The sequence below is a fragment of the Camelus dromedarius genome, chromosome 1, assembly GCF_036321535.1.
Source record: "Camelus dromedarius isolate mCamDro1 chromosome 1, mCamDro1.pat, whole genome shotgun sequence".
NCBI classification, from domain to species: domain Eukaryota; kingdom Metazoa; phylum Chordata; class Mammalia; order Artiodactyla; family Camelidae; genus Camelus; species Camelus dromedarius.
Genome location: NC_087436.1, coordinates 69,717,928 through 69,743,111, shown reverse-complemented (window position 1 = coordinate 69,743,111; position 25,184 = coordinate 69,717,928). Strand labels below are relative to the sequence as shown.

The 25,184-nt window shown below is 33.3% G+C and overlaps 1 protein-coding gene and 1 long non-coding RNA gene across 2 annotated transcripts in view; one reads left to right on the top strand and one right to left on the bottom strand.

The window, feature by feature from the left end:
* Nucleotides 1–25,184, top strand: part of LOC135321161 (uncharacterized) — a 344,866-nt gene that overhangs the window by 317,126 nt on the left and 2,556 nt on the right. Inside the window, exons 7-8 of the long non-coding RNA XR_010380695.1 lie at nucleotides 4,281–4,377; nucleotides 9,754–9,858. This is a non-coding gene — a long non-coding RNA (uncharacterized LOC135321161). The remainder of the gene's footprint in view (nucleotides 1–4,280; nucleotides 4,378–9,753; nucleotides 9,859–25,184) is intronic.
* Nucleotides 2,642–17,199, bottom strand: LOC105090951 (alpha-S2-casein; the record flags this gene model as incomplete). The annotated part of the gene is given in 16 exon segments (NM_001303561.1): nucleotides 2,642–2,921; nucleotides 4,940–4,984; nucleotides 5,770–5,868; nucleotides 6,726–6,770; nucleotides 6,862–6,885; nucleotides 8,834–8,857; nucleotides 9,569–9,595; nucleotides 10,110–10,238; nucleotides 11,942–11,965; nucleotides 13,413–13,439; nucleotides 14,299–14,325; nucleotides 14,688–14,729; nucleotides 14,813–14,836; nucleotides 15,612–15,638; nucleotides 16,244–16,306; nucleotides 17,152–17,199. Coding segments are annotated over 14 exon segments (582 nt in total). The 5' UTR covers nucleotides 16,295–16,306; nucleotides 17,152–17,199.

Below are 25,184 nucleotides of genomic sequence, written 5' to 3'. Positions count from 1 at the left end.
GTTACCTTTTTGTGAATGAAGCCATTGGAAAGCTGCCTTAACTGACCCTCTATTTTAGACTATTACACTAGAAATGGGTATTACTGAGTCCACTATTGTATGACTCAACAAAACAGGAAATCTGTGGATTATGTTTGACTGTATAAATACAAGAGCACCCTTCTTCTGTTTTATAGTCTCAAACTCCACAAACAGGAGGTGATTTTAGAATACTAGTAGACCAGAACACATCCTGCTGTTTTCTAATAATGGAAATAGGATACCTTTTCTTTGTCATTGACTGCTACACTTTTGGATATGTCGGGGTGTTTAATTTACAAGAGAAATACTCAACAAAGATATGCTACTAACTATAGTTGTACATATACAACCCATAGCCAGATTTTTGTAATGTGTTTTCCTACTTTAGTATGTTTTAAATCTCTTTCGATTACAGGCAACTCTTTAGCTATCTGGCCATACTAGTAATATAAACTTAAACCTGGAGAGTCTTCGACAAATCCTTGAAGATCATTTACTGATCGCAAAAAGGAGCTATGATAAATGCTAAGCTCCAGTTTAATTTATGGTAAAATATTAGGTCTGAAATTTATGTAATATGTGGAATTCATTCGAATGTCAGATAATGTTTTGGCTACTGGGGACTCAAGTGAAGCTCTGCTTACACATTGACCCTCGTGTTGCTTACATTTCAATTTGGGAAGCCAGTAAATATGTAGAGAGATTTAGAAGTAAATTGGGTATATCTGTCTAATTTGGGGGTCAGCATTTTACACCTGATGTTATCTAGAGAATTAGGAACTGATTTTAATGAGCTGATTGTAGGTGGCAATTAAAATGGCTAAAATGGATAAGATCATTCAGGAAAAAATATGTACAATTTTAAAAGAAGTGGCTGAGGTCAGAGCCCTAGAGAACATTGGTGTTTGTGTAGGAGAAAGAGAAGTATTTCTGCAAAATACCTACAAAGAATAACTAAAGAAAGAGAATTATAAGAATTATCAGGAAATAAATATTAATCAATAGGTTCAATAGAATGATGCCCCTGGGGGCAACTTATTCTTTTTTGACTACAATTTTCTCATCTGCCAGGTATAATATTGATACGTATTTGTAATATAAAAGTAGTATTAATACTTGTAAGGATGAAGCAAATATATAAATTACCCTGCACATAGCTGTTAAATTAGTTTTAGATATTATAATCATCATTATTACTTTGCCCTAATGAACGTCATTGAAAAGGATAGATTATAAAGGTAATTTTAAAAAGCACTAAAAGAGCTGTTAGCTTTGAACTAAAGATCACCTTACCCCTTGAGACTTGAAGGAGACAGTTAAAGCTAGTTCAGATTTAGATTGAGTTACTGAGGTGTCATTCTAGGGAGGTGGTTAGTGGTTAGGCTTGATGGACAATCTTTGTCAATAAAGTAGAAAGGCAAATTTTTTTTCTAGTGACATAATTGAAAGTTTAGGGAGACTTGAGAAAGGCAGCTAACTCTAATGCCAACAAGACAAAATTGGATAAGCAGTCTTTGGTGACTGACAATGTTCAGAAAACAAACTTACTTTAACATTCAGCTGCTTGCATGGAGTGGTAGTAGAAATTTAGTTCATGGTTGGGTGTTTTCCAGTAGGACAAGGGCAGAGGGGCAGAAGGGTTCCATGAGTTTCCAAGATGATATTTAAAATAAGAAAGGATGAAGTCTGAGCTGTGTAAGAAAGGAAGTGAGGCTAACAGGAAATGGAGAGAATGGAATATAATCAGAGTGCTAAGGGATGAATGTTCTACGAAGACAAAGAAAAATTCTCTTAGCTTCTTCCTGTTCCACCCTTTCAAAGTATATGGCATATGTTACCTCCTTCTGACAAACCCTTCAGTATTCAGCCTGAATAAGAAAGGAAGTGAGGCAAAGAGGGCTTGGATGGAATGGAATACAATGAGAGGGTTAAAGAGATTGCAGTCTTCTACGAAATCAAAGAAGTCTCCAATTTTTAAATCTTTTCATCAACGGTACATATCATATAATGTCACTCCCCTGTGAAAACTCCTCCATTGCCTTTCCATCACAGGCAAATGCTTAACACAACTTTCTAAGCTCAAATCACTTTCATCTTTATACCTTCCTCCTTGATCTACTTTCTTTAACTTTCCCTGTCCCTCTGTCTTCTCTGGACATGTCATCCCTCCAGAGTTTTCCCTTACATCCCATGCATAAACCCACTTATTTGCTTTTGCTGTTTCCCCATGTGTTGATCTCATTAATGGGGGCCTTGGAAAGTTTATGTTCTCAATGTCTGCCTCTATTGTAACAATGTGAACTGGGAGGAGGACTGAGGGCTCTGGTGAAGGTTTGGGATTAATGCTGTGGCAAATTATAAACACAAATAAATTTAAAAAATGGTAGCACATTGGCCAAATAGTACTGTGGCCCTAGCTGTGGTTGGAGAATGTAATTTGTAACGTCCAAGGTTAGCCATTGTGAGAAGTAAAACTGAAGTACCGAGAAACTATACAGTTATTTCTCTGGTAGCCAAGCTGGTTTAAAGTAATTGTTAAAGGACTGTTTATATTATCATCAGTAGCCTCGTGGGCCCGTATGAACGATAAAAATGACAATTATGCACCAATGAATGCATTTGAAATTTTATTTTCATGGAAAAAGAAATGTAGTTCTATAACTCAAAGAGTAGTGAAAACATTTTCAATAATCATCAGCTAAGTTCGTATATAACCACAATACAGACCCAGTATACTCAACATGAACTAACGGGATGGTATAAATACTTCAGGAAATATTCTGCACAGTCTTCCTTTTCCTCAATATTTCTATCTTATTAATGGGTCTCTCTAAACATGCCGGTAGGATGAAGTAAAGTGGTAGATAAGAAACTGCAGAAGATAGATTTTCCAGTTGAGCCTAAGAAGAAAATGATAATATTGTATCATCTACTAGACTTATATTCCAGAAGTAATGTATGTCTATACACAGAACAACACATACCCATCCATCCTTAGTCTAACAGAATGTTATTATTTATAACTATTATTAGTTAATATTTTCTAGTGCCCAATATGATATCTAACAAATAGGATTTTAATAACTATTTGTTGAAAAAAATTAATGAATGAGTGAAAATTGATATCCAGGTTCTTCAATCCAGCATACCAAAGTAATATTTATATTTATTTCTTAAATGGTAAATATTTCCATTTTCAGCCAATTTTGAAGGAACATTTAATTATCCTTATTTTCCAAACAGTTTATTAGAAATAAAATATTACTGCTTCTTACATTTAAAATCCTTCTATTAAATTAAAATCTGGATTTTAGTGAAAAAACATTTATTATGCAAAATTACTTTGGGTTGATGTTTTAAGAAATCACTTTAAAATGAATAAATTCTTCAAAATCTATTGTGCATTTTTTGGTTACTGTTTATTTTATAATTTTTCTGTCAGTTCAGTGGCTTTTGCCTTTTTGTTTTCCCTCTGCCATTGCTCTGCTTAGTCTATTTCTAATTATCTGAAAGCACTTAGTTTAGGACTTAAGTCTGATGCATCGCTTGACCTTTTTGTGCTACCATATACTTCTCATGCCTCTAACTTAGCATTTGGCACATTTTATTGCCATTTCTGTGTCCTTATCCAAAACAGAGCTCAATGAGGATAAGTTTAGTATCTTATTTCTGTCTCCCTCATGTCTCTCACATTATGGGACACATGATCAGCTTTTTAAAAATGTAGAATAGGTATATAAATAATGATAGCGTGGAGAATATTGTTTTTTATAAAATACAGCTATATTTTCAGCTCTTACCCAGGGTAGTTACTATTTTTCTCACATAAAATTATTTTGTGAAGTTGTCCTGCCCTTCTTCACATTTGGAGGGTTGAAATGACATGATCAAACAAATCAAGTTCGTGACAATGTACCTAAAGTTAAAAAATATCCTCTAAAAAAATCCCCGAGCTGGACTTTGGGTGTAGTTTGGCGTCAGCAATGGAGTGTTGAGTCCTAGAGCTGGATATGAGTGTTAGAGTCTTGGCTCTTCTGCTGTTGAAGGGTGATCACAGACAATATGTTTAACTTCTGTGGCTTCAGTGTCCATATCTCAAATTGGCTGGTAATATTAACTACCGCCTAGGTTTTTCTGTGACCACGAAATTTATTAAGATAGGCAAAGGGTTTAAAATTGTGACCAGCATTCTGAGGCCTCAACAAATTATTACTACTGTTATTATTCATTTCTCTGAAACCTACTTTGTCCTGTTGCAGGGCATATAAAAAGAACAAGAAGATAAATTGAGTGAGACAGAATTCCAAGATTGGAGATAACCTATATACTGCAAGGACAATATAAGAAAAATAAAAGGTGACTATACAAAAAAAGCAACACTAATATGCATTAGTTTCTTTGGGTCTCATCATGACTTTTTAAAGCAATGGTTAAAATGTCAAAGAAAGAAACTAGGAAAAATAAATTTTGTGTATTGAAAAAAATGATGATTTTTTCCAGAGAAAATGATGCAGATAATTTGTTTCAGAAAATCTTCTATAGGAAAACTCTCTTGACGTATATCTTCCACCAAACTGAAATGCTGTCTGAACTTCTTGGCTCAACTCAAAGGCAGTAGGTAAACATCTCCGTGAACATTATGCTTGTGACAGTTTCCACCCAGAACTATTGCTTGTGGCTGAATGTATCATCAGCTCTAGAGAAACTTTCTTAAAATTTATTTTCAAAATAGTTATAAAATGCATGCAAATTACACAGATAACTTACACTTGTGAATCAAAAAGGTCTAAGCAAAATTGAAAATATTTCATAAATCAAGTAGGATTTAAAGTTGAAACTATATTAAACAGTTTTACAGTCGCAGTCTTTGCACAAAAATCCTATTTATTGTTTAAATTCCAAGTCTAAAGGCACTTACCATAATCAAGTAGAAGCAGTTAATTCAAGAATCTTAAAAGTATCTCTTTAAAAGAGAAAGGAATAACATATTTTAGCTAAATGTTCATAATAACAAAAGAAAGGAATATTTACATTTCCATGGAGATATTTAGAATGTTCTTTTGGCATCTCATATTCAAACTATAGGACTAAATTCTTATTTTCTCTAATCATGGAGAGGATATCTTTAAATGATATAATAAAGTAAATCATATTTTTAAAAATAATGCAAAATGAAGTGACTTGTCAAAATCAAAAGCTTATTTCATATCAGATCTTCTGATTCCAATCCTATATTCTTTGTACTGAATTGTCAGTTCTCTGGGTTCAAGTTACTGCTTTCCCACTTATTCCTTACATTAAAAGATGTTTCTTAAGTCACCTTTTAAAAAATGAAATAAAGGAGAATTGTAAATTAGAGCTTGGTCCAGCTAATTTTAGAATTTCAGATAATTTTATAAAACGTAAGTAATAATCTCTATCTTGACCTACCGTCAAGAATTACTGTAGGAATCCACTGAAACATTATGAGCACACACTCAATAAATTTAAATCCAATGTAAATGCAATTTATCATTATAATTATTTTCGCTTATTGTAGCTATATTTGTACCATATGATTTATAATTTTATTTCCAGCCTAGAATTTTTAAATTTAATTTTGTTTCAGCTTCTGCTTGAGAACTTGTTGGAATTTTATGTCTCTATTTCATGTCCTTAGCTTATTTTTACTACAAAAGATAACTTTTTTTAAAACTACAAATAAAAGGTAGAACTCACCAAATTGGGAATAATTTGGTAAGCTTTTACCTTGATGTGATTCCATGGAGTCATAGTTTTCTGATATTGATAAACAGTCTTGAGATACTCTGGCCAGAGGAATGTCTGATAATATTGGTAGATTTTGTTCTGAAAAAAATTGTAAGTAATTTTGTGTCAGAGCACACCTGGACATAACTAAATAAACTAAAGCTTGATCTATTTGGATACATTCTAAATGATACCAAACAGACCTAAGCAAAATAAAGTTTATTCATTTAGAATTAATTCTATGTTTTGCATTCATAGAATGAACTGTAGAATTAAGAATATTCTTTAGTTTTTTCAGACCCCAATGTCAAAATGCTTAAGTGAGAGGAATAAAGAGAAAAGGAAAAAGGAAAAAAAATGTGCAAGAAGGCAAAAGGATAATTTCTTAATTTACTGAAATAAGCGTTTCAGATTGTGGTTTTTCCATGTCTAGTGGAAACACTCTGGTCCTTAGAGTCGTATAGAAGGTGTGATTTAACTTAGTAGAATCTGTGACATTGAGCCAATTGTTACTCTCTCTGAGTGTCACTTACCTTCTGGAATTAAATTAATTAATATAGAGAGAGCATTTTGCATAATGCCTGACACCTATTTATGATTACTAAATATTTCTCTCCTTCATGTTCTATTTCGAACCATCTATATGGGCCCAACTATGGATTATTACAGGGATTAAAATTGGAATTAAACACAGTAGCATCTGCCTTTAAGATAATTTACTGCTTTTACAAAATGAAAAATCACTGAGTTTTTAGAACAACAAGGGAATAATGATGATACCATTGGTCCAATGAGAGAATGCTTTCGTAAGAGTTTTGACAAAGTAAAGGAAGACTTATAGAAATTTGAATTTATTTTAAAAAATTTGTTTTGTTCTGTTTTGTTGAGAGGATTGTGGCTCAGCAGTGTCCAAGCTGAGTCTGGCTGTGTTATAAATGTTCGTATGAAAAATTTACCAGAAATTTTTGGTGATCCTTTTCTTCTTCAGTCAATTCAGTTTTCTGTTAATAATAAAAATAAACCGTGATAAATACAGGAGAAAATATCAAAGGTTAATATTTAATAAATTTTGTTTGAACGGAAATTACTTACCTTAGTGAATACTTCTGTTGATTCCTTAGGGAAAGAAAATGAAAGTCGGCTTTACTTGGATAGCTCACTGGTAATTTTATCTTTATCATTCTTAGAGAACTAGAGTGAATTAGTTTAATAATTCAGGGCCAAGCCACTGTTACCAAGAAACGAAGTGCTACTTTATAGAAATTGATTGTGAATTTAGTGAGTTCAAATATTCATTATCAGAGCATTCTCTGTGTGAACATGATACCTGACTGAAAATATGTTTCAAATTTTCTGTTTATCTGTATTTTTCACATAATGTCAGATTCTCATTGAGTATGTGCAGGTACAAAGGGAGAGAGAGAAGGAGAGGGTGAGTGAGAGAGAGAAGAAAGCTAATCAGCCTGCATACACTTAGGAAGACCTTCATTTTTTTTTTTTTTTTTTTTTTGGTGGCCATGGACCCCAAGTTTGAGAGAAAGGGTAAAGCATGCTTCCTAAGGCCCTTGAGGAGGAAGCTGTGCTGTGCCTCAGGCCACAAGACTGTGGGCTACAATCCACGCTTCGTCCTTTCCCAGGACGCTTTCCCATTGTGCTTACCCACTTGGCTCTTTCTACCACAGCAGTTTTGTACCTGTGATTTACAGAACTCATAACCCAATCCAGTATTCAACCCCCTAAACAATGAGAGAGAATCAGGGTAAAATTTTGCCGAAGGCAATTGACAACATGCTGATTTGACATTGGCTTATTTTTAAAATACCTTATTTAAAATTAACTTAAAAATAAATACCAATGAACCAGAGTCCAGTGAAAATTAGCAAAGGCATGGGATAGAACAGCTAGTCTTGACTATGTAGATAGTTCATTTCAGGTGTCTAAAATGACTTTGAACCTGTGTATATTTCTTACAAGGGTTTTTCTTCATTTCCATTTGCTATTTTGATGTGGTTCTGCTAAAACAAATTAGCAATACATAATTTACTTAAAATAATTAACAACAGGAAAGTGCAGTATTTCTCAATAAACTAGTTGGTTGTTTTATTTTAAAATCATCATTTTTCTCACTAGATGAACTACTAGAAGATTCCTTTAGAAACAAACAAAATAACCAAACTTTGGGGACCAGAGTAATTGAATCCTTAGTATATTCTTAATATTTATGGAATTAAAAGTCTTTCTTTTAGAAAGAATATTAGTATGAGAGATGAAAAAGAAGAATTGAAGTAAAATTTCCAGCTCAAAAAAGTAAAAATCTGATTAAAAAAAAGAAAGATTTCAGATAAGCCTAGCTAGTAATATTTTAATATTAGTTTTTGAAAATATGACTTAAATATATCTTTATATAGAAATAATAATACCTTACCATATCAACAGTCTTTTTTGAATTTTCCTTAAAGAAATGAGTTAGACATTTTATTCTCACTGTATTGTTTATACATAATTTCCTCTTGAATATATATATAAAACCCCTCTTTTATAAAGAAGAATAATTAAATTTATTTTCATTGCTTTTGTAGATTGCTGTTGTATCCCAAAGATCTAGAACCATGTAAGGGACATATTACTTGCTAAATACCTACTTCTTAAGTGAATGATGAGTGACATATCTCATCAGTGAACCAATAAATAGATAAATAAATTTCATCTGATTGGTGTGCATAACCACATCCCCTCCTGCTTACATTTATATAAAATAAATAATAGTTATTGTATACCATAACAAAATAAAAAGTAATTTCTTAACTACATTTAATGTAAGTGATTTTGACTTCCTGAGAGAAGTTGGCAGATTCCGTAAAAAAAACTGAAATAATACATTTTAACCTTGTTGATAAAATATGAACCGCTTGGATTGTAGCACTTTGTATGGATCTTGATGAACTAGAGTTCTTATTTCAGAATGGTACATTGGATTCCTCTCACTATGTTTACAAAACTTAAGATGTACACCATGACTTGTGGGTGATATTAATTTCATTTTATTTGAATGAAAATTACTTACCTCTGTGGGAACTTCAGTTGATTCCTTAGGGGAAGAAAAGAAGAATTAACTTAGCTTTAAAGTTGTACTGGAGTAGAAGGGGCAATTAATTCAATATATTTAGAGCCCAGGAACTACTATTTTTTTAGGAATTCAGTAAATAAATATTCAGAGCCCTCACTTTGTGTCAGAGCAGTAACATGTGACTGAAAATGTGTTTCCTTTCAAAGTTTTCCTCAGTTCTACATTATTCAGCCTCCTGTGCCACAGCAATAGTAATAGTGACTTTGGGAAAAGCAGTAGTATTAACTTTTTGATAAGGTCTACTAGCACAAATCTAATCTTTTTTTTTTTTAACACCTTTATTGTGGCATGGTTCCTGTACAGTAAACTACACATATTTCAAATGTACAATTTGATGAATTTTGATAGATGTACACACAATGAAACTACCACCACAATCAAGATAGCTAACATTTCCATCACTCCCCAAGAGATGCAATTTTCAAATTTCCAATTTATCCCTTCTGACCCCCCTCTACCCCTGGTAACCATCTTTGTATCCTTGGATGTGTACATTTTTGTTCTGCCTTCCCCATATTTTTCTTGGATGTCTGAAGTTCCAATTTCCCCGTATTCTGTAAGTCAAGATTTATTGCTTACAAAACTAGATCAAAAACCGTCTATTACCATGTTTGATAAATGTTAGTATCTTAGTAGTTTCCCGGGTATTACCTTTGTAATAAAATGCCTTACCTCACTGATGGAGAGCTGCTCTGTGTTCTGTATTCAAAAAAAAAAAAAAAAAAAAAAAAGAGGGCCAAGATAACTTTTGTTATTTATTCCTCATATGAGAAAAAATTCCTTAAGATAAACTGTTTTATGGTAGACAGTACTTGGAATTTGGGCAAGTTACTTCATTTCCTTATATTTTCTTACAGTACGATCTTTTTGTTACATGAAGATAATGATTACTGTCCCCTCCCAACTTAGAGAATTGTTTGAGGAACCAAGTGAAATGATATAGGGGCAAATGCTTAAGACAGGTATGTTCAATTAATTCCTTGTCACTATGGTTACTACTGTTATTTGTTACTATATTTAAGACTATATTGTCTGTGATTTAATTTCTGGACTATGAGATTTTGTTCCCAATTGTTCTACTTTCTAAGTTAAAACCTTGTTGGGGCATTTTGTCTCTAGATATTGTTCATATCTTCACCCTGAGCTCATCCCCCGCCAAAAACAAACAAACAAACAAAAATAGCAAAGGACAAACTAAAAAACCAGCACTCACCACAGTGGGAATAAAGGGGTAGGCCCTTGTCTTGCCCTGATCCCATGGGTTCATCACAATCTGACCTTGATGAAGAGCCTGGAGATACTGGAGGAATTTCCACTTCTGATAAAATTGACTGATTTTGTTCTAGAGAGAAAGAAAATTATAAAATTTACTCCAATATTGAACCTCCTCCATGGCTCAAAAGCACATTTTGTCAGAACCAAATTACTTAGACCTTTAATTAGATAATTTAAAAATGGTGGCAAATTTACCTAACAAGAATAGTTCAGTCACATAAAATTTATTGTAGCTGTTTCTACCTTTGTTAATACATAGCAAAATTAACAACATTGTCTGATTATGAAGACCTCCAGAACAGTATCTATGTGAAAAAAACAAAAGTAGGTATGAGAAGGGAAAGGAACATTTCTTGAGTTAAAAGGCAAATGTCTGTCATTTCTGTCTGGTGTGTGTAAGAAGTCTGCTCTTTGGAGTCAGACAGAACTGAACTTTAACTCCCTTTATCCTAGGTGTTAGAATTCATAACTTGGTCATTATGTTGTTTATGCATAATATATCATATTGCATTCTCCCTGAGCATTATTTACCATGTAGGATTATATCTGTTAAAATATATGACAGTGTGCTATGTCTGTCTGTCTGTCTGTCTGTCTGTCTGTCTGTCTGTCTATCACCTATCAGGCTTAATAAATATTCTAGTAAATTCCATAGCCTTTGAGCTGACTCTAAAGATCTTTTTAGAGATTAAATATAAAACTGCAGTGCCAGCTTCACTCAAAAGAATGTTCATTTCATAGAGATTTGAAAATATGGGTGTGTAGAATGTCAATCGGTCTTTAGAATTTTCTGTGAGTAACCTGTTACCTTGAAGGTGGTACAAAGGGAGAGTGCTACTGGAATTATTTTGACAAAGTATAAGAATGGCTTTTAAAGCAATCATAATTTCCTAAAAACAGAGGTTTTATGTGGGGAGTCCCATATTTAGGTATTCAAAGAAAGGCAGTTTCTATTCTAAAGTTTTTAGAAGGAATGTCTGCTCTGTGTAGGGACATGGTAATAATAACTGTTATTTTTTTTAGATGTGCCTATACTGTGTTCCAAGCATTTTTTAACATAATTTATGTACATATCATCTAATGTAATTCCTCAGGGTCAATATAACTATCTTCATTTTTAGTTGAGGAAACTGTAGCTTGGAAAGGTTAAGAAATAGTTTGTGAAGTTATGATTGGAATACAAGTTGCTGACTGTAAAGCAGGTGCTCTATCCTTGTGCACCCAACAAACTTCTCTAGTCCAGAGGACGGGGTACATGACCTCCTATGTGTAGCTTGGAAACCTTTACTTTTGAGACATGTCTATGATGCTATTGGCAAAAAGACGTTGAGTGGACAAAGATGTGATACCTCAACTACACTTACACCATTTAAACTTGAAACAAATTTTCTGAGGCTTGTAACTCCTTCAAAATCATTTGGTTAATTGCCCAACACTTACTTATCTTAAACTGTAAGTCCACAAGTTTAACAAGCTAATAGCTGGAAATCAAAGTAACAAAAACAGAGAAAATATACTACTTACTGTAAATTGAGGGTAAATATCTCATTGGGGTGGAATGAGTTATGTGAACATTGGGAGAAAAAACAGCAATGATATTACGGTTTAGTTGAAATTACAATTTGTGTGAGAAATTGTGTGTAGTGCTTATCTTCCACAATGGGCTTATCTTTCTGTTAAGAAAACAAAAGCACTTGCCATAAAAATACACAAAAAGAAAATAGTGCTAGTTGGTATTAATTTCATTTCAGTTGAATGAAAATTACTTACCTCTGTGGGGACTTCAGCTGATTCCTTAGGGGAAGAAAAGAAGAATGCACTTAGCTTTTGAGTTGTACTAGAGTAGAAGAGGCAATTAATTAAATATATTTAGGGCCCAAGCCACAACTACTGAGAAATCATATATTTTTTTAGGAATTCAATAAATTAAATATTCAGACCCCTCACTTTGTGCCAAAGCAATAACGTGTGACTGAAAATATGTTTCATTTAGAAGTTTTCATCAATTCTATATTATTCATACAATATCAAATGCCTATGGAGTGAAGGCAGGTGACAAAAAAAATTACACAGTAGGCCTGATGAGACATGTGGCACACTAAATCCTGTGTACCTGTTCTAGAGGACACAGTGCTTATTTGTAAGAGGCCATTGGCTCCCTGTTGGAGATAAAAGAGTAAAGCAGGTTTCCTAGGTACTGAGTAGGAAGGCTTCTGGCTGTGCCTCAGGACACAAGGCTCTGGACCTCGCCTGTGCTCCATCCTTTCCCAGGCGCCTTTTCCTGCCGTGCTTATTGCTTGGCTATTTCTACCACAGCATGTCTTTCTTGTTCCAGTGACCTATACATTTTAATCCATTCCCTCAGTCACCTCCCTTAAACAAGACGGTCTCAAATTTTAAAGTGCATCAGTATGCCCAGGTGATGCTAATACTGCTAGCTGAGAAATAGCACATGGAGAACCATTGCCCCGAGCAATACTGAGGTGTTTCAGGCTGAAACCACGTTGAAGGCAATTGGTAGGCTCTTGATTTGACTGGCTTGATTTAAAATGCACTTTCCCCTGGAGGCAGATATCTGATATTGCTGTCAGGAGCACCAGTGCACACCATGGTATAGAGAGTCACTTTGAATCTCCCCAAAACTACATCAGGTTTGGGTAAATGATTTCTCCGGTGCTCACACTATTTGCGATGTCAACAACAAATTAATCCACACTTTGCTGAAAATCTAGTTTTTGGTGAACTTGCTATTTGATGTTAAAGGAAAAAGTCTCTTACTGAGCTAGGATATTTCCTGAAAAATAATAATATATATAATCAAAATCTGGTGACCAGAAGACATGCCAGCATAATTCTTTGAATATTAGTGGCTATTTGGAATATGTCTCAGGTTACACACACTAGCATGATAAGTTAAAAAGATTGACATAAAAGCAATGTAACCAGGTTTCTTGGCTGTTTGTTATTAATCACCTTTGGAAAACAAGTGAAAGAAGTAAAAATGATCCTATGATTAAATGTAGCAGGCTTAGGAGACTATAGATCATACTATATATCCAGTTAGGTGGATATTACTAAAGTGGGCAGGAAACATGGTCATTTTTGAGCAACTTATAAATCTCTTTCCAGTTTATGAAAAGAGGAAATTTACAGATGTCCTCATATGCCATCGATAGTATTATAGGAATATGTATCAGTAATATGAATCAAAAATTCTTCAAAATAAATAAAAATTTCTCACCACTTCCTTTATGTTCCTTACAGCTTCCTTAAAAGAGAGAAGAAAAAGAATTAGATCTATTATTGCCACAGCATTACTTAGAACGTTTTCTCCCGAGTATAAAGGGACATTTCCGTCTCCCATAAAGAAAAGCGCTAGAATGGATTCATTTTCATTGTCTGAGTTTTGTAATGAATTATATTAGCATTTCTGCTTTGGTGGTAAACGTACAACCAGAGGTAGTCACTGTCATTTATTGTATCTATTGTTGCATCCCAGAGGCGATCATATTTGTATTGTGTCCCTGGAGACTAGGATAGTATCGGGGACATAGTTCTTGTTGAATAAATGCTGTCAAGTGAATTAACGAATACACAAGATAAATTTAGGCAATTCATAGATAAGCTTTTCTTTTCCATTTTAATGGTCATTTTTTGTTTTGTTATGTATTCAGAAAAATACCTCACTAGGCCAATTAACATCTTTTGGAAGTAAATAGCTATTGTTTCTGTGATAAACAGATTGATTTAAGTTAATCAATTTTAAGAAAAATACTTCAATAGGAAAGAATTTAAAAAAGAAAAAAATGTTAAGCTTGAAGCATTAAGAATGAAAATGTTTAGTTGGAGACTGAGAATGAATCTAAAGGAAAATTTCTTCATTCCTCATAGAATCTGGGAATCAAATATATTAGCTGCTTCGTGCAAAGATGTATTTTCTTCATTTGAATTATTCATAGAATTAAGAGATGAAGATATAATTTGGTCTCATTCTTTAAAGATAATTTTGGTTTTCAAATCTGATTGACTTGAAATGTACTTTCCAAATCCAGGTTAATTTCAATTCTGTTCAAAGTACTATAATATTTTACTTCACATTATACTACAGATATGAAATGAATATGTACCTCGCAAAATGTGGAGCAGATGTCCTCCTGAAAGAAAGCAAAACCAAGAAGGATACAGCATTTACTGAAATGCAGTATTATATTCTTGAGCATGAAGTGATAGAAAATAAAATACTATTTTGTGAACAAAAAGATTACAAAATTACGGAAAAAAAGCAAAGGTGATGAACCATTTCAAAGATAATGTGCTTTAACAGTGAGGCTCAAAAATGGCTCACAAATCTTTTCCTTTCATGTTAGTCCGTAGCATTTTGTCAAAACAATGAAAACATCACCATTTTCACAATTATAGTTAAAAATGATACTCATTTGGAATGAATGAGAAAGTGACCCATGTTTTATAGATAAAGATGTGTCATCAATCAAGATGAATAGAGTAATAACTTTACCTTGCTGGGATGAATGGCCACCTTCTTTACCTGCTTAAATTTCTATAAAATAAATAAATTTATTTTATAATTTTGATTAAATAAAGGAAGTTAAAATATATTTAATTTAAGAATTTAGGACTTACTTGCTGAGAGACGTTGATAGATTCCTTAGAAAAAGAAAGACAATATTATTTATTTACCTAAATTGTATTAATAAAGTATCAGTCCACAACCATTATCCATTGGGTAAATAACTTACATCTTTACTTGAATTACACAACAAGTTAACCAAAGTTTCATTTCCTTTATTAAATTAACTTATTATATTTCATATAACTAACTCATTCCACACTGTGCTTTTGGGCTATGAATAACTGAATCAAAGCTTTCCCAAATGTCATCGACAGAGAAGAGAGGAAAAATATCCCATTTCTTCTGTACAATTTCCAATTTTCTTTTTCTTTTTTTTTCATTATTATCTTTTTTCTTTTGTCATTTTAAAAGAGATTAAATAATCATAGGAAAACAAGAAAATGCTTAGGTGACGCTGAAATTGTCTGTGGGCCTCTGTTAGGCACCCATGGCCAGGAAGTCATTTGGAAAGTAGCATCTAATAAGGAACAGCATGAGTCCTTATTGCAGAAACACAATTGATTGCTGTCACTCTCTCACAAAATGTTCATCATGACTTCTGAACTAATACCATTAATATGAGAGATGTCTAGAAAAAAACGCACAAATTTACTCTTGGTGATTTAAATGTGTAGGCTTTTGGTCTTTACTCACCCCTATATATATATTTTTTATGATTGTGCTTCCAATTTTCTCTGACTCTGTACCTCTAGACTTACTGGTGATAAAACTATTATAAAAGTGATAGTTCAGGGAATATTACGTTTTTACCAGGTGAAAGGGTTTTATATTTATACTAAAGTATCTTACCTCACTGGAGGAGCCCTGATCCATCTCCTATATAAGAAACAAAAACAAATATAAGCTTCAGTTTTATGGTAGGTTTAAAATGTCAAGCTGTCTCACTGAGTTTTTTTTTTTTTTTTTTGCTGTTGTTGTTTGTGTTTGTTTTCATTTTTGTGGTTTTTGTTTTGTTTTGGTGGCCGGGGCTTTTAGAATTCTGTTTCTGGGAATGTGTAGGGTTTAGTTGAATTATTTTCATTATTATTGGAATAGTATAGAAGCTTATAATATTAAAAAGCAAATAATTCTGTACTTCAAATAAATCCTTCTTAATGCTTAATATATTTCTTACTTTTAGGAAGTTGTTCTTGGGGTGAAAAGAGTTCCCAGGTACATTCAAACAGATATAGAAGAAAGGGTATGCCATTTAACCTATAACTAAAGTTTGTCCAACCCTACAAGGAAAACACTTAATAAAAAGTATTTTTATCCACCTTGATATCTTATATAAGGCAGGGCCAGTGCCATCTTTGATTATAAAAGTTCACACACTTAGTCTCTCTTCCCTGCTGCCTACCCTTGCCATTGTCTGCATAAAAGATTCACTCTTCTAATATTTAAATAACAGGAGGTACTTATAAATATCTTATTATACTTACATGCTTTGCAAGAACAACAGCCAAAAGGCAGGTAAAAATGAAAAATTTCATGTTTACTTAGTCCTGTGGAACAGATATGGAGCTGATCAATAATAGTTTTACTCTTTTTGAAATCACATATTTCCCATATTTCCTCATTAATTATATATTAATTTATATTTGTACCAAATAATTGGGAAAGGGAAATGAAGACTGATAAAAGCAGGTTCACTGAGAAACACATGGATGTGAATATGACAAGTTCTTTATAAGGAGAAATTAACACAACATAATGTAAAATCTTGGTTTCTAAACTGTGGGAGGTCCTTTCGGGCCTAGCAAGTTAGTAGGGTTATTGACCCTATGTATAAGTGGTTAATTAATTGACTATTTAAATTAAGGAATATTTGCTACTATGCCAGGTACTCTTCCAGACGTGAAGATACAGTAATGAAAAAAATTTATATATTATTTATATATTATTGACATATGCATATTATTTACAACTCTTCTTTAATCTTGTGGAGAATGACTATCAGAAATGCAAAATGCAAGAGGAACTAATTTTTAAATCAGATTTCAGGTGAGCCAAAACATGGAGTCTGGCTTCCTCATAAGGAGAAGAATTAGCAGGTAGAAATAATACTGTGTCAGGTACAAGGAGAATTGCTGATCCCAGCTCAACTTAGGACAGGCTGCTGAATCTTGAGGGAGTCAATAGTTTCCAACATCTATACGTTAATTGTATTCAGAAGCACTGAAAAGGAGGTAAATCAGTAGCTACCAAACAATTAGTTATCGAACAATCTCTCAGTGCATCTTAAGGTACACTGACTAGTTTCTTTAAAAATACTTTTTGGAGAAATGTTATTAAGTTTTACAAAATCATAAGTTATATAGAACAACAGGAAGATAAATGAAAATATTACCTTATTTCCTGAAGGGAAGACAAGTAGTCCAGGCAGTGGGAGATCAGAGATGGGTTGTGGTGCTATTTAAATCTTGTTCCTCCATAATATGGTAACTCTGTGGTTTGAAATACCTAAAAAAGAATTCGAATTCTAAGAAGTCATGACAATTAGAATTGTTTTCCCATCCAATTTTTGTACCACATATTCCAAGGAATGCTTCTACTCAGGTTGATTTAGAACATGATTATAAGAAATGAGGATTTTATAGTGTGTAGGAATTATTTATAGTTTGTGTTTGTGTGGCTAACCTCTGCTATGTACCAGCTGTGTGGTTCAGGATTTTTTTTTTCCTAGAAGTACCTCAATGTGTCTTTTAGTCTAAAACTCTTTAAACAAATATCTAAAATGATATTTTGGATGTGTTAATTAAAATTTCATTAATACATGAGAACATACATTTTTCATATTCATTGCTTACCGTTTGCCAACACTAAAAATATGGTTAGCCTTATGCAAGTCTATGTGATATAATGGGAAACTCAGCTCTCATATTAGTTAGTAGTAACTTTCATAAACATTTACTTTCTTAACTTCTCTCAGTAGTTTCCCAATCGGTAATAATATTCATATTTAATTGTGGGTTTGTCACCAGCTGTGGGTTTTCACCAGCAGAAGTCCCACAGAGATGGACTGAATTACTCGAGACTCTGTGCAAAAAGTCAAGAGAGCGAGAGGGAGTCAGGAGCCAACTCCACGAACCTCTCAAATGCTCCCACATTTGTTGTGTACAATCAAAGGAGAAATCACTGACAGTTATGTGACCCGGAATGCAGGAATTTAGGGAAAGACAGGGTGGGATCAAGATTGTTGAGTTTGGCTCAAGGTCAGAAGACCCTTTATGTTTTGGTAAATCATGTTCATGTTGACATCAGCCAGCCTTACAGCTTATCAGGGTGGAATGTATGAGAAGCAGCTGCTTAACGTTTTTCTTGGACTCAGGTGGCTGTGCCTGTCTTAGGTTGCCCCCCTCTGGAGATCTTACCCGTCATTGGCTAACCAGCCTTCTCACCTCTGAGTCTGCAGCTTTTTATAACTTGTTTACCGTTCCAGCCCAAGACTCGTTCCTTTGGGGGCCTACAGTTTACCTTTAGGGAAGTCATGGGAGGAGGGGAGCAAGATACATTCTTATAGATATGTTGAAGCAGACCACCAGACCAGCCAGTTCCTTGCTTTGGGGACAGAAGACTATCTAACAGCAGGCACGCCCAGCGTTTATAGCCGAGGGCCTGGGTCGTTGCTTTGCAACGAGCAGAGTGCTACCTACAACCTCAACTATGCAAGCAAGGCAGTTACTAAGCACATTTGCTCTTCTTTAAGGAGACAAGTGGCTGGGGTCTGTTACAATTTGTTCACCCAGTCATGGGCTCCCACATTCAATCTAATTTATATAATTATAATGATTAGAAATAATTTCTGTGAAGTGAATTGGTATCTCCATGGCACCTACTTTTTCAGAAGTCACAAAATGAGATGGCTGGAGTAACCAGGCACATAAGTGCCTGAAGTCAGTCCAGGTTTAAGGAAAAGAAGGCATCATGGGGACTGTAATGTGGCCTTCCTGAAAGTGTCAGCCAGGTAATTCTCAGCTCCAGTCAATTTTGACATGTAACATCCAAGCCCCATTGTCATCAAATCTTCCACCTTTTAGGGTAAGCTGAGTGTTTCATTATTTATTCGGGATATTTTTGTATGTTGACTGTCAATAAATTAAAGTTGTTTAAAAATATCGTGTCTGCAGACAAAACCCAAGCCCAGCTAAATTTTGCCCAAGTTTGCTGGGCAATTTGAGCCAATTTGAGACCTTTGGAGAAAATGTTAGTTTCTAAGTGCATGTAATTATTGGGAAATGAATCAGGATGTGCCAGGAATTATTCTAACCATCTAGAAGAAAACCATAAGTGAAAGAAAAATCTCTTCTTTCACGGAGCTTATATTTTAACTGGCTGAGAGAGATGAACCCATGATAAATAATAAATTGTTGGTGTGATCATGTTTCATGCTAAAGAGAAAGCTGAATTGTAGAAAGCGAATGGGAAGTACTGGTTGGGATAAGGTGTTCACAGCTGGATAGTGTGAACAGGAACTGTTTCCCCTAGCAAAAGAGCAAAAACTAGAAGAAAGTAAATCTTGCAGGTAGTTCAGAAAGAACCCATTTACAGAGGCCCTGATTTATAAGTCTTCCTGGCAAGTCTGAGAAATACTGGATAGACCAGTGTGAAATAGTGAATTTGGTGGAAACAAAGTCAGAGAAGCAAATGGGACCAATAATACAGGGTTCTCTGGTAATGAAAGGACTTTAAGAAGACAATGACATTGATTGGAAACTGATGTCAAATAGGAGATATCTTAAGGGGTCAAGGGAAGAGACATGAACCGTTTAGAGCCTACTATAGTAGTCTAGATATGTGATTGTGCCAGTAGAGGGGATGGTTAAGAATTGTAATATTCTAGATATACTCTGAAACTTAGAGAAGATAAAATTTAATAACTTAGAGGTAAAGTGAGAGAGAAAGGAAAAGGTCAATAATTATTCCAGATTTTTGGCTTGATCACCTGGAATAATGTAGTTACTATTTACTGAGATAGCAAAGATGGAGAGAGGAGCTGGTTTAGGGGGAAAAATTAGGAGCTTAGTTTATAAAAGTTAAGTTTGAAGTGCTCATTGGAAATTTAAGTTAGAATGTAGAGTAAACATTGTATAACACTTGACTGCCTAATGGGATTAATGAAAATATTAAAGAAAAGACCAAAGGCAGACTTTTATCAAAATTAGCTAGCCTCATAACTTCTTATGCAACTGGTGTACAGCTAATATGAGGATGAAAAAAAAGGAACTTTTTACCACAGCGAGATGTAAAAGGCCTGAAGTAGATGAGTTCTGTAGGATGCAAATAGAAAGAAAGAAAGTCCTATAATATATGAAGCCCCATACTATTTCAGTGGGTATATAGTTGATGTCATATGTTTAATACATTACAATAATTGTATCCATAGTTCATCAACACACTTACCTGTATACAGGAACTTCCTTAAGTGTAAGAACCAGGTAGTCCAGAAAGAAGATAATGTGTGGAGGTATTTGTGTGAAATTGAGGGAACTGAGAGTTAGGACATAAGCAAACAAAAAGATCAACAGCCCTCTGAGAATAAAAATAAAACTTGAATACAGGTTGATAAGAGCTAGAAATAATTTAAGAAATGCCAATTATCATTAAAAGTGTTAATAATTGATTACAATTTTGGCTTATTGGAAATAAATTGTAACTTTCATGAATTTCTAAGTCTGAAAGGAAGTGGTCTCTGGTAGAAAAAAACATCAAATTTATGTGAGCTATGAAGAATGACTTAGGAGAACTGTATCTAACCATTTTTTTCTAAAAAAGTTTAATCAATATATTTTTGATATGTTTTGAGAAATCTATGAATGCAATTTTATTAAAACACAAAACATACAGTTACCTCTAATTTTAATGTCAAAATGTTCCTCTATTACATAGAAAACATCCTTTTAAACTAAATGTCTGATATCTATTGGAATAGCTATATGCATGTGTAGTAAGGTAAAATTACAATGAGCCCTGTGCCACTATCATGATTAAACATGGAACTGATACAGATCATTGGGTAATTTGTATATTAAACTAGTGATTTCTATTTAAAGATTATTATTATAAAGCTAATAGTGAAAATAGATGTTTCTCCATTTCGAAAGAGCAAGAGTTTCTTAAATTCAAATATTTGCTTTTCTGATAGGTTCATTAAACTGTTTTTTTTTTCTTCTTTTCTATTATACCCTCCTTCTTTTCCATGCCATATGAGGTGGTAAATGATGGTTTCATAACTCATTTGTAGTTTTAAACTCAGAATAGAGCACATGTTAGTATTTAGAGTATTGCCACTAATCATGTATGACTTTCTCAGTAACTGAATACAAGAAAGTTCCTCTAAGTTTACCAGAAGAGGAAGAGAGATCCAGGGAAGTCATGTGAAGAGTATAAAGACACAGTTGGACTCAAGTCAGGAAATACTGGCTTTTATTCCAGTGATTTTTATATTCAAGAGTACTCTGTCACCCCACTTCTTTACTGAGTAATCTTTTTCAATTTTGATTTTTGAGCCAAATACATCTTGGTGTGTGTGAATGAAAATATATTTGGTCAACTTCAGGAAATTTTGTAGTCTAACTTGAGGAAAATATTTATGTGAAAAGTATTAATAGACAACATGTAGATGAATATAAATGTAGTTTAAAACACAAATATATTAGATAATGTTAATTAATAAGAATTGGACCTCATCAGTGTAGTTAATAAGAATTTATTATCTAGATTTTCTTATGTGCTTATAGACATGGAAATTACCAGAATTAGAATAAAGGTAGTGTATACAAACTCAATTTTATCTAAAATAAAATTAAGTAGATATGATAAAGTAGTAATAATTCATTCTTTGTCAAATGTGATCATTCTATGTGCTAAAGCATTGTGACACTAGTGATATAAAGAAAATTTAGATTATATTCCCTTATTTCAAGTGTTTTTATAATAAACTTATATGAGATAAGTTGACCAAAATGTGATGGGAATATATTCAAAAGTCAAAATGTTATGAGAATATCAAAAAGGTAACTTCTTAATGATGGAAATTAAAATGTAAAAAGAAGGCAAAATTTAATACGGGAATAAAATAGAAAAGTTCATGTATATCTTAAAAACAATAAATAATCTTTCCAAAAGATCATTTTGTTAGCAAAGAAATAACATACACATAAATTCTGAATTTATCTTAAGGTTAAAAATATAATCAATTATGGCAAAGTACATATTAGACTTCCAGGTAATAAATAAGGTTTTAGGTACTCAGACAGTAAGCTAGTAACTCTCATTCTCCATTGGAGATTGTCCTTTTTCTTTGTTTTTTTTTAAGATATTTATTTATTTATTCATTCATTTATTTTGAGGGGTGGTTAATGGAGGTACTGGGGATTGAACCTAGGACCTCTTGCATGCTAAGCACATAACTCTACCATTAGCTACACTCTCACCCCTGTCCTTTTGCTTTGGATCATAAAGAAATACATATGCATGTTTGATTGTGGCAGCTAGATAATTCAAATATAGTATTTTGGCATTTGATTTCTAAATATTGTATTCACGTAGGCTCCCTCTAAATAACTATTGGAATAAGTCTGCCTTTTAAAATAAACATGGCTAAGTCATGTGCAAGGTTTATTTTCAACAGGTTTTATTATGTTCTTTTCCTTTACAGTTTTTCTTCTTCCCTCCCTTCGTACCTCCTTCCCTCCCTCCCTCCCTTCCTCCCTTTCTTCCTTCTTGTATTCTTTCCTTATTCTTTGAAACAACAGGTGTTAAGCACTTTTATAGGCACTAGGTCACATTACTGAGCAGATTAAAAGCAATATGTGGATAAAGTAAATATAAGGAATCGTGAATAAAAATTCAAGTGATCCTACTTTAATGTAAATGAAGATGTAAACCACTCTGAAATTTAACATATCTTATATTTTAGGTTAGAACACTAAATTAAATTGTTATATATTAAATGAGATATATTTAAAATTATATTTGACAAGATAGGAAGTTGTGGAATATGTGTGATATTCAAAATAACAGCTGCTAACTCCAAGCTCAGAAATGGCTTTCTTATTTTATCTATAATCTTATATTCCATGACACACTGATGACTTTATAAATCTAATAGACTGGAGTTTATATTGCTATCTTTAAATAAAGGAAGAATAATACATTTTCTTCCAAGACCAACTGTCATGCCCTTGAAAACATCAAGGTGTTTCATTAACAGCACAGCACAACAAAACAATATTGACATCTCACGAGTGTGCTGCCATGAGGATACAACCCTAGCCAAGTTTTATAACGCCCTTTCCTGTTTTATGGTTTTTTAATCTCCTCCAATGACCGGATGATCTTTAGCTATCAATTCATACCATTGAGAGAAACCCAAAGCTGGAGAGTCCTTGACAGATTCTTGAAGTACATTGTCTAAGTCCCCAAACAGCTGAGCTGTATGTTATATTACTATGTTATTCTACTGTAATATAGAGATATGAGATGAAAAAATAGAAACATTCTTTAAGTGCAACTGGATGTAAGATATTTGTTTGCATCCAGGGGATTGAAAAGATATTGAAATTGCCCTAAGTTACTTTCATATTAATCTGGGAGACAAACAACTATACAGACTGCCTAGGAGCGTTTTGAAGGCATTAGGGAATCCTTGGACATAAGAGGTAATTAACAAGGGTAAGATGATACAGGAAAAGTGCAGTCCGATAATAAGTAAGCTGAGTTCAGAAACTTAGAACATTAATGTCACGCATGGGAGAAAGAAGAGGAGTCCATGAAAATACCAGGAAGAAATAACCAAATGAAGACACTTATAAGGAAAATGTCAGGAAAAAAACAAAACATAATAAATAGAACTAAGTAAAATGGAGACCTTCAGAGGCAACTTGCTTAATTTTCAGCTGCCATTTTCTCACTTGCAAGATGATAGAGTAATAGTTTTGAGAAAAAAATTGTGAAAAATGCATACAGTAGAGTTGGTCAGTACATTTTAGGATTTATAATTGTCATTCTTACTTTTCTCACCATTATTATCATTAAGAAAATAGTTTGGATAAGGAACAAAAGGACTGAGAAGTTCACTTTAAAATAAAGAAGAATCAGGAAATCTTTTCAGATTAAGGAAAAGTTAATGTTCATATTTAGGGTCTGACTGGGTGGTTGATGTTTTAAAGTTCTCAGTATTTTACACAAAGAGGGTCAGTGAGGAAAAAAAAAGTAGAATAAAGCTAATGTAGACATGAATTGACATAGCTGTTTCTGTAGATTAGCTTTATTTCCACTTTAAAAACTTAATGTCTGAGATGCACATCCTTCTAACAAAAGGAAAACCTGTAATTTTGTTAACTCTACCTATTTTCTCATACATGGAGATAAAGGTCAAAATAAAATTGTAGTCATTATTTTGACTATGTTTTCTTTTTTTCTTTTTTTTTGGTGGGGGAGGTAATTACATTGACTTATTTATTCTTAGAGGGGGTACTGGGGGTTGAACCCAGGACCTCATGTATGCTAAGCATGCGCTCTACCACTTGAACTATACCCTCCCGCCTTGACTATGTTTTCTTGAAATTAATATTTACATTTTACTATTTCATTTTCTCTCAGCTGTTTACAACCATAAAATAGATATGATTCCTGTCAAAATCCAATGACTTACATGGTTTGAGTTGATAAATTTGTCCTCAACAAAATAGGTGCCTGGAGGTCGGAACTTTATGTCTTACTTAGCAAGTTGAACGCTACTATGTGGAATTTAGTTCCCTGAATTTGGGTCGTGGAAGACTCACATACTTCAAGTGAAGTTATGCGGTGATATGTTTACATGTGACATAAAAATAAATCTTTTCACTGCTTCTCTAGAAAATTCATTTACTTTATTTCTTTTAGGCTGGATAATTTTATGTAGTCAGAACAAAACATTATTGTTAATTTTGTTTTGGTTATTATGTTAGACTCAATAATGCTATTTGCATATTGGTTTGAGCTCCAAATTAAACTTGGATTTGATTTTTCTATCATTTGTTTTAAGGAAACATTTCTAGAGTGTATTAAGAAAGCCCCACTGGAAACTGTCTCCTTTAGTACCTTTGTGGCCTTTCTGGGTAATATAGAAAAGAATGTATGTTTGAAGGAGACAGCTAGATAATTAAAATCAATAATTTTAAGAAGAAATTCTAAATATTGTGGTTACATAGGCTCTTCTCCAAAATACACTAATCTCTAATACACTCTTCTGAACAATTGGGATCCTTTTTAAAGAAAAATGCTCCTGTACTAGTCACTTTAGAAATGGATTTCAGTATGTTTGACTATATTCCTTTTTTCCATTTCTTTTTCCTTCCTTCCATCTTTCTTTCCTTTCTTGCTTTATTCACTATCACC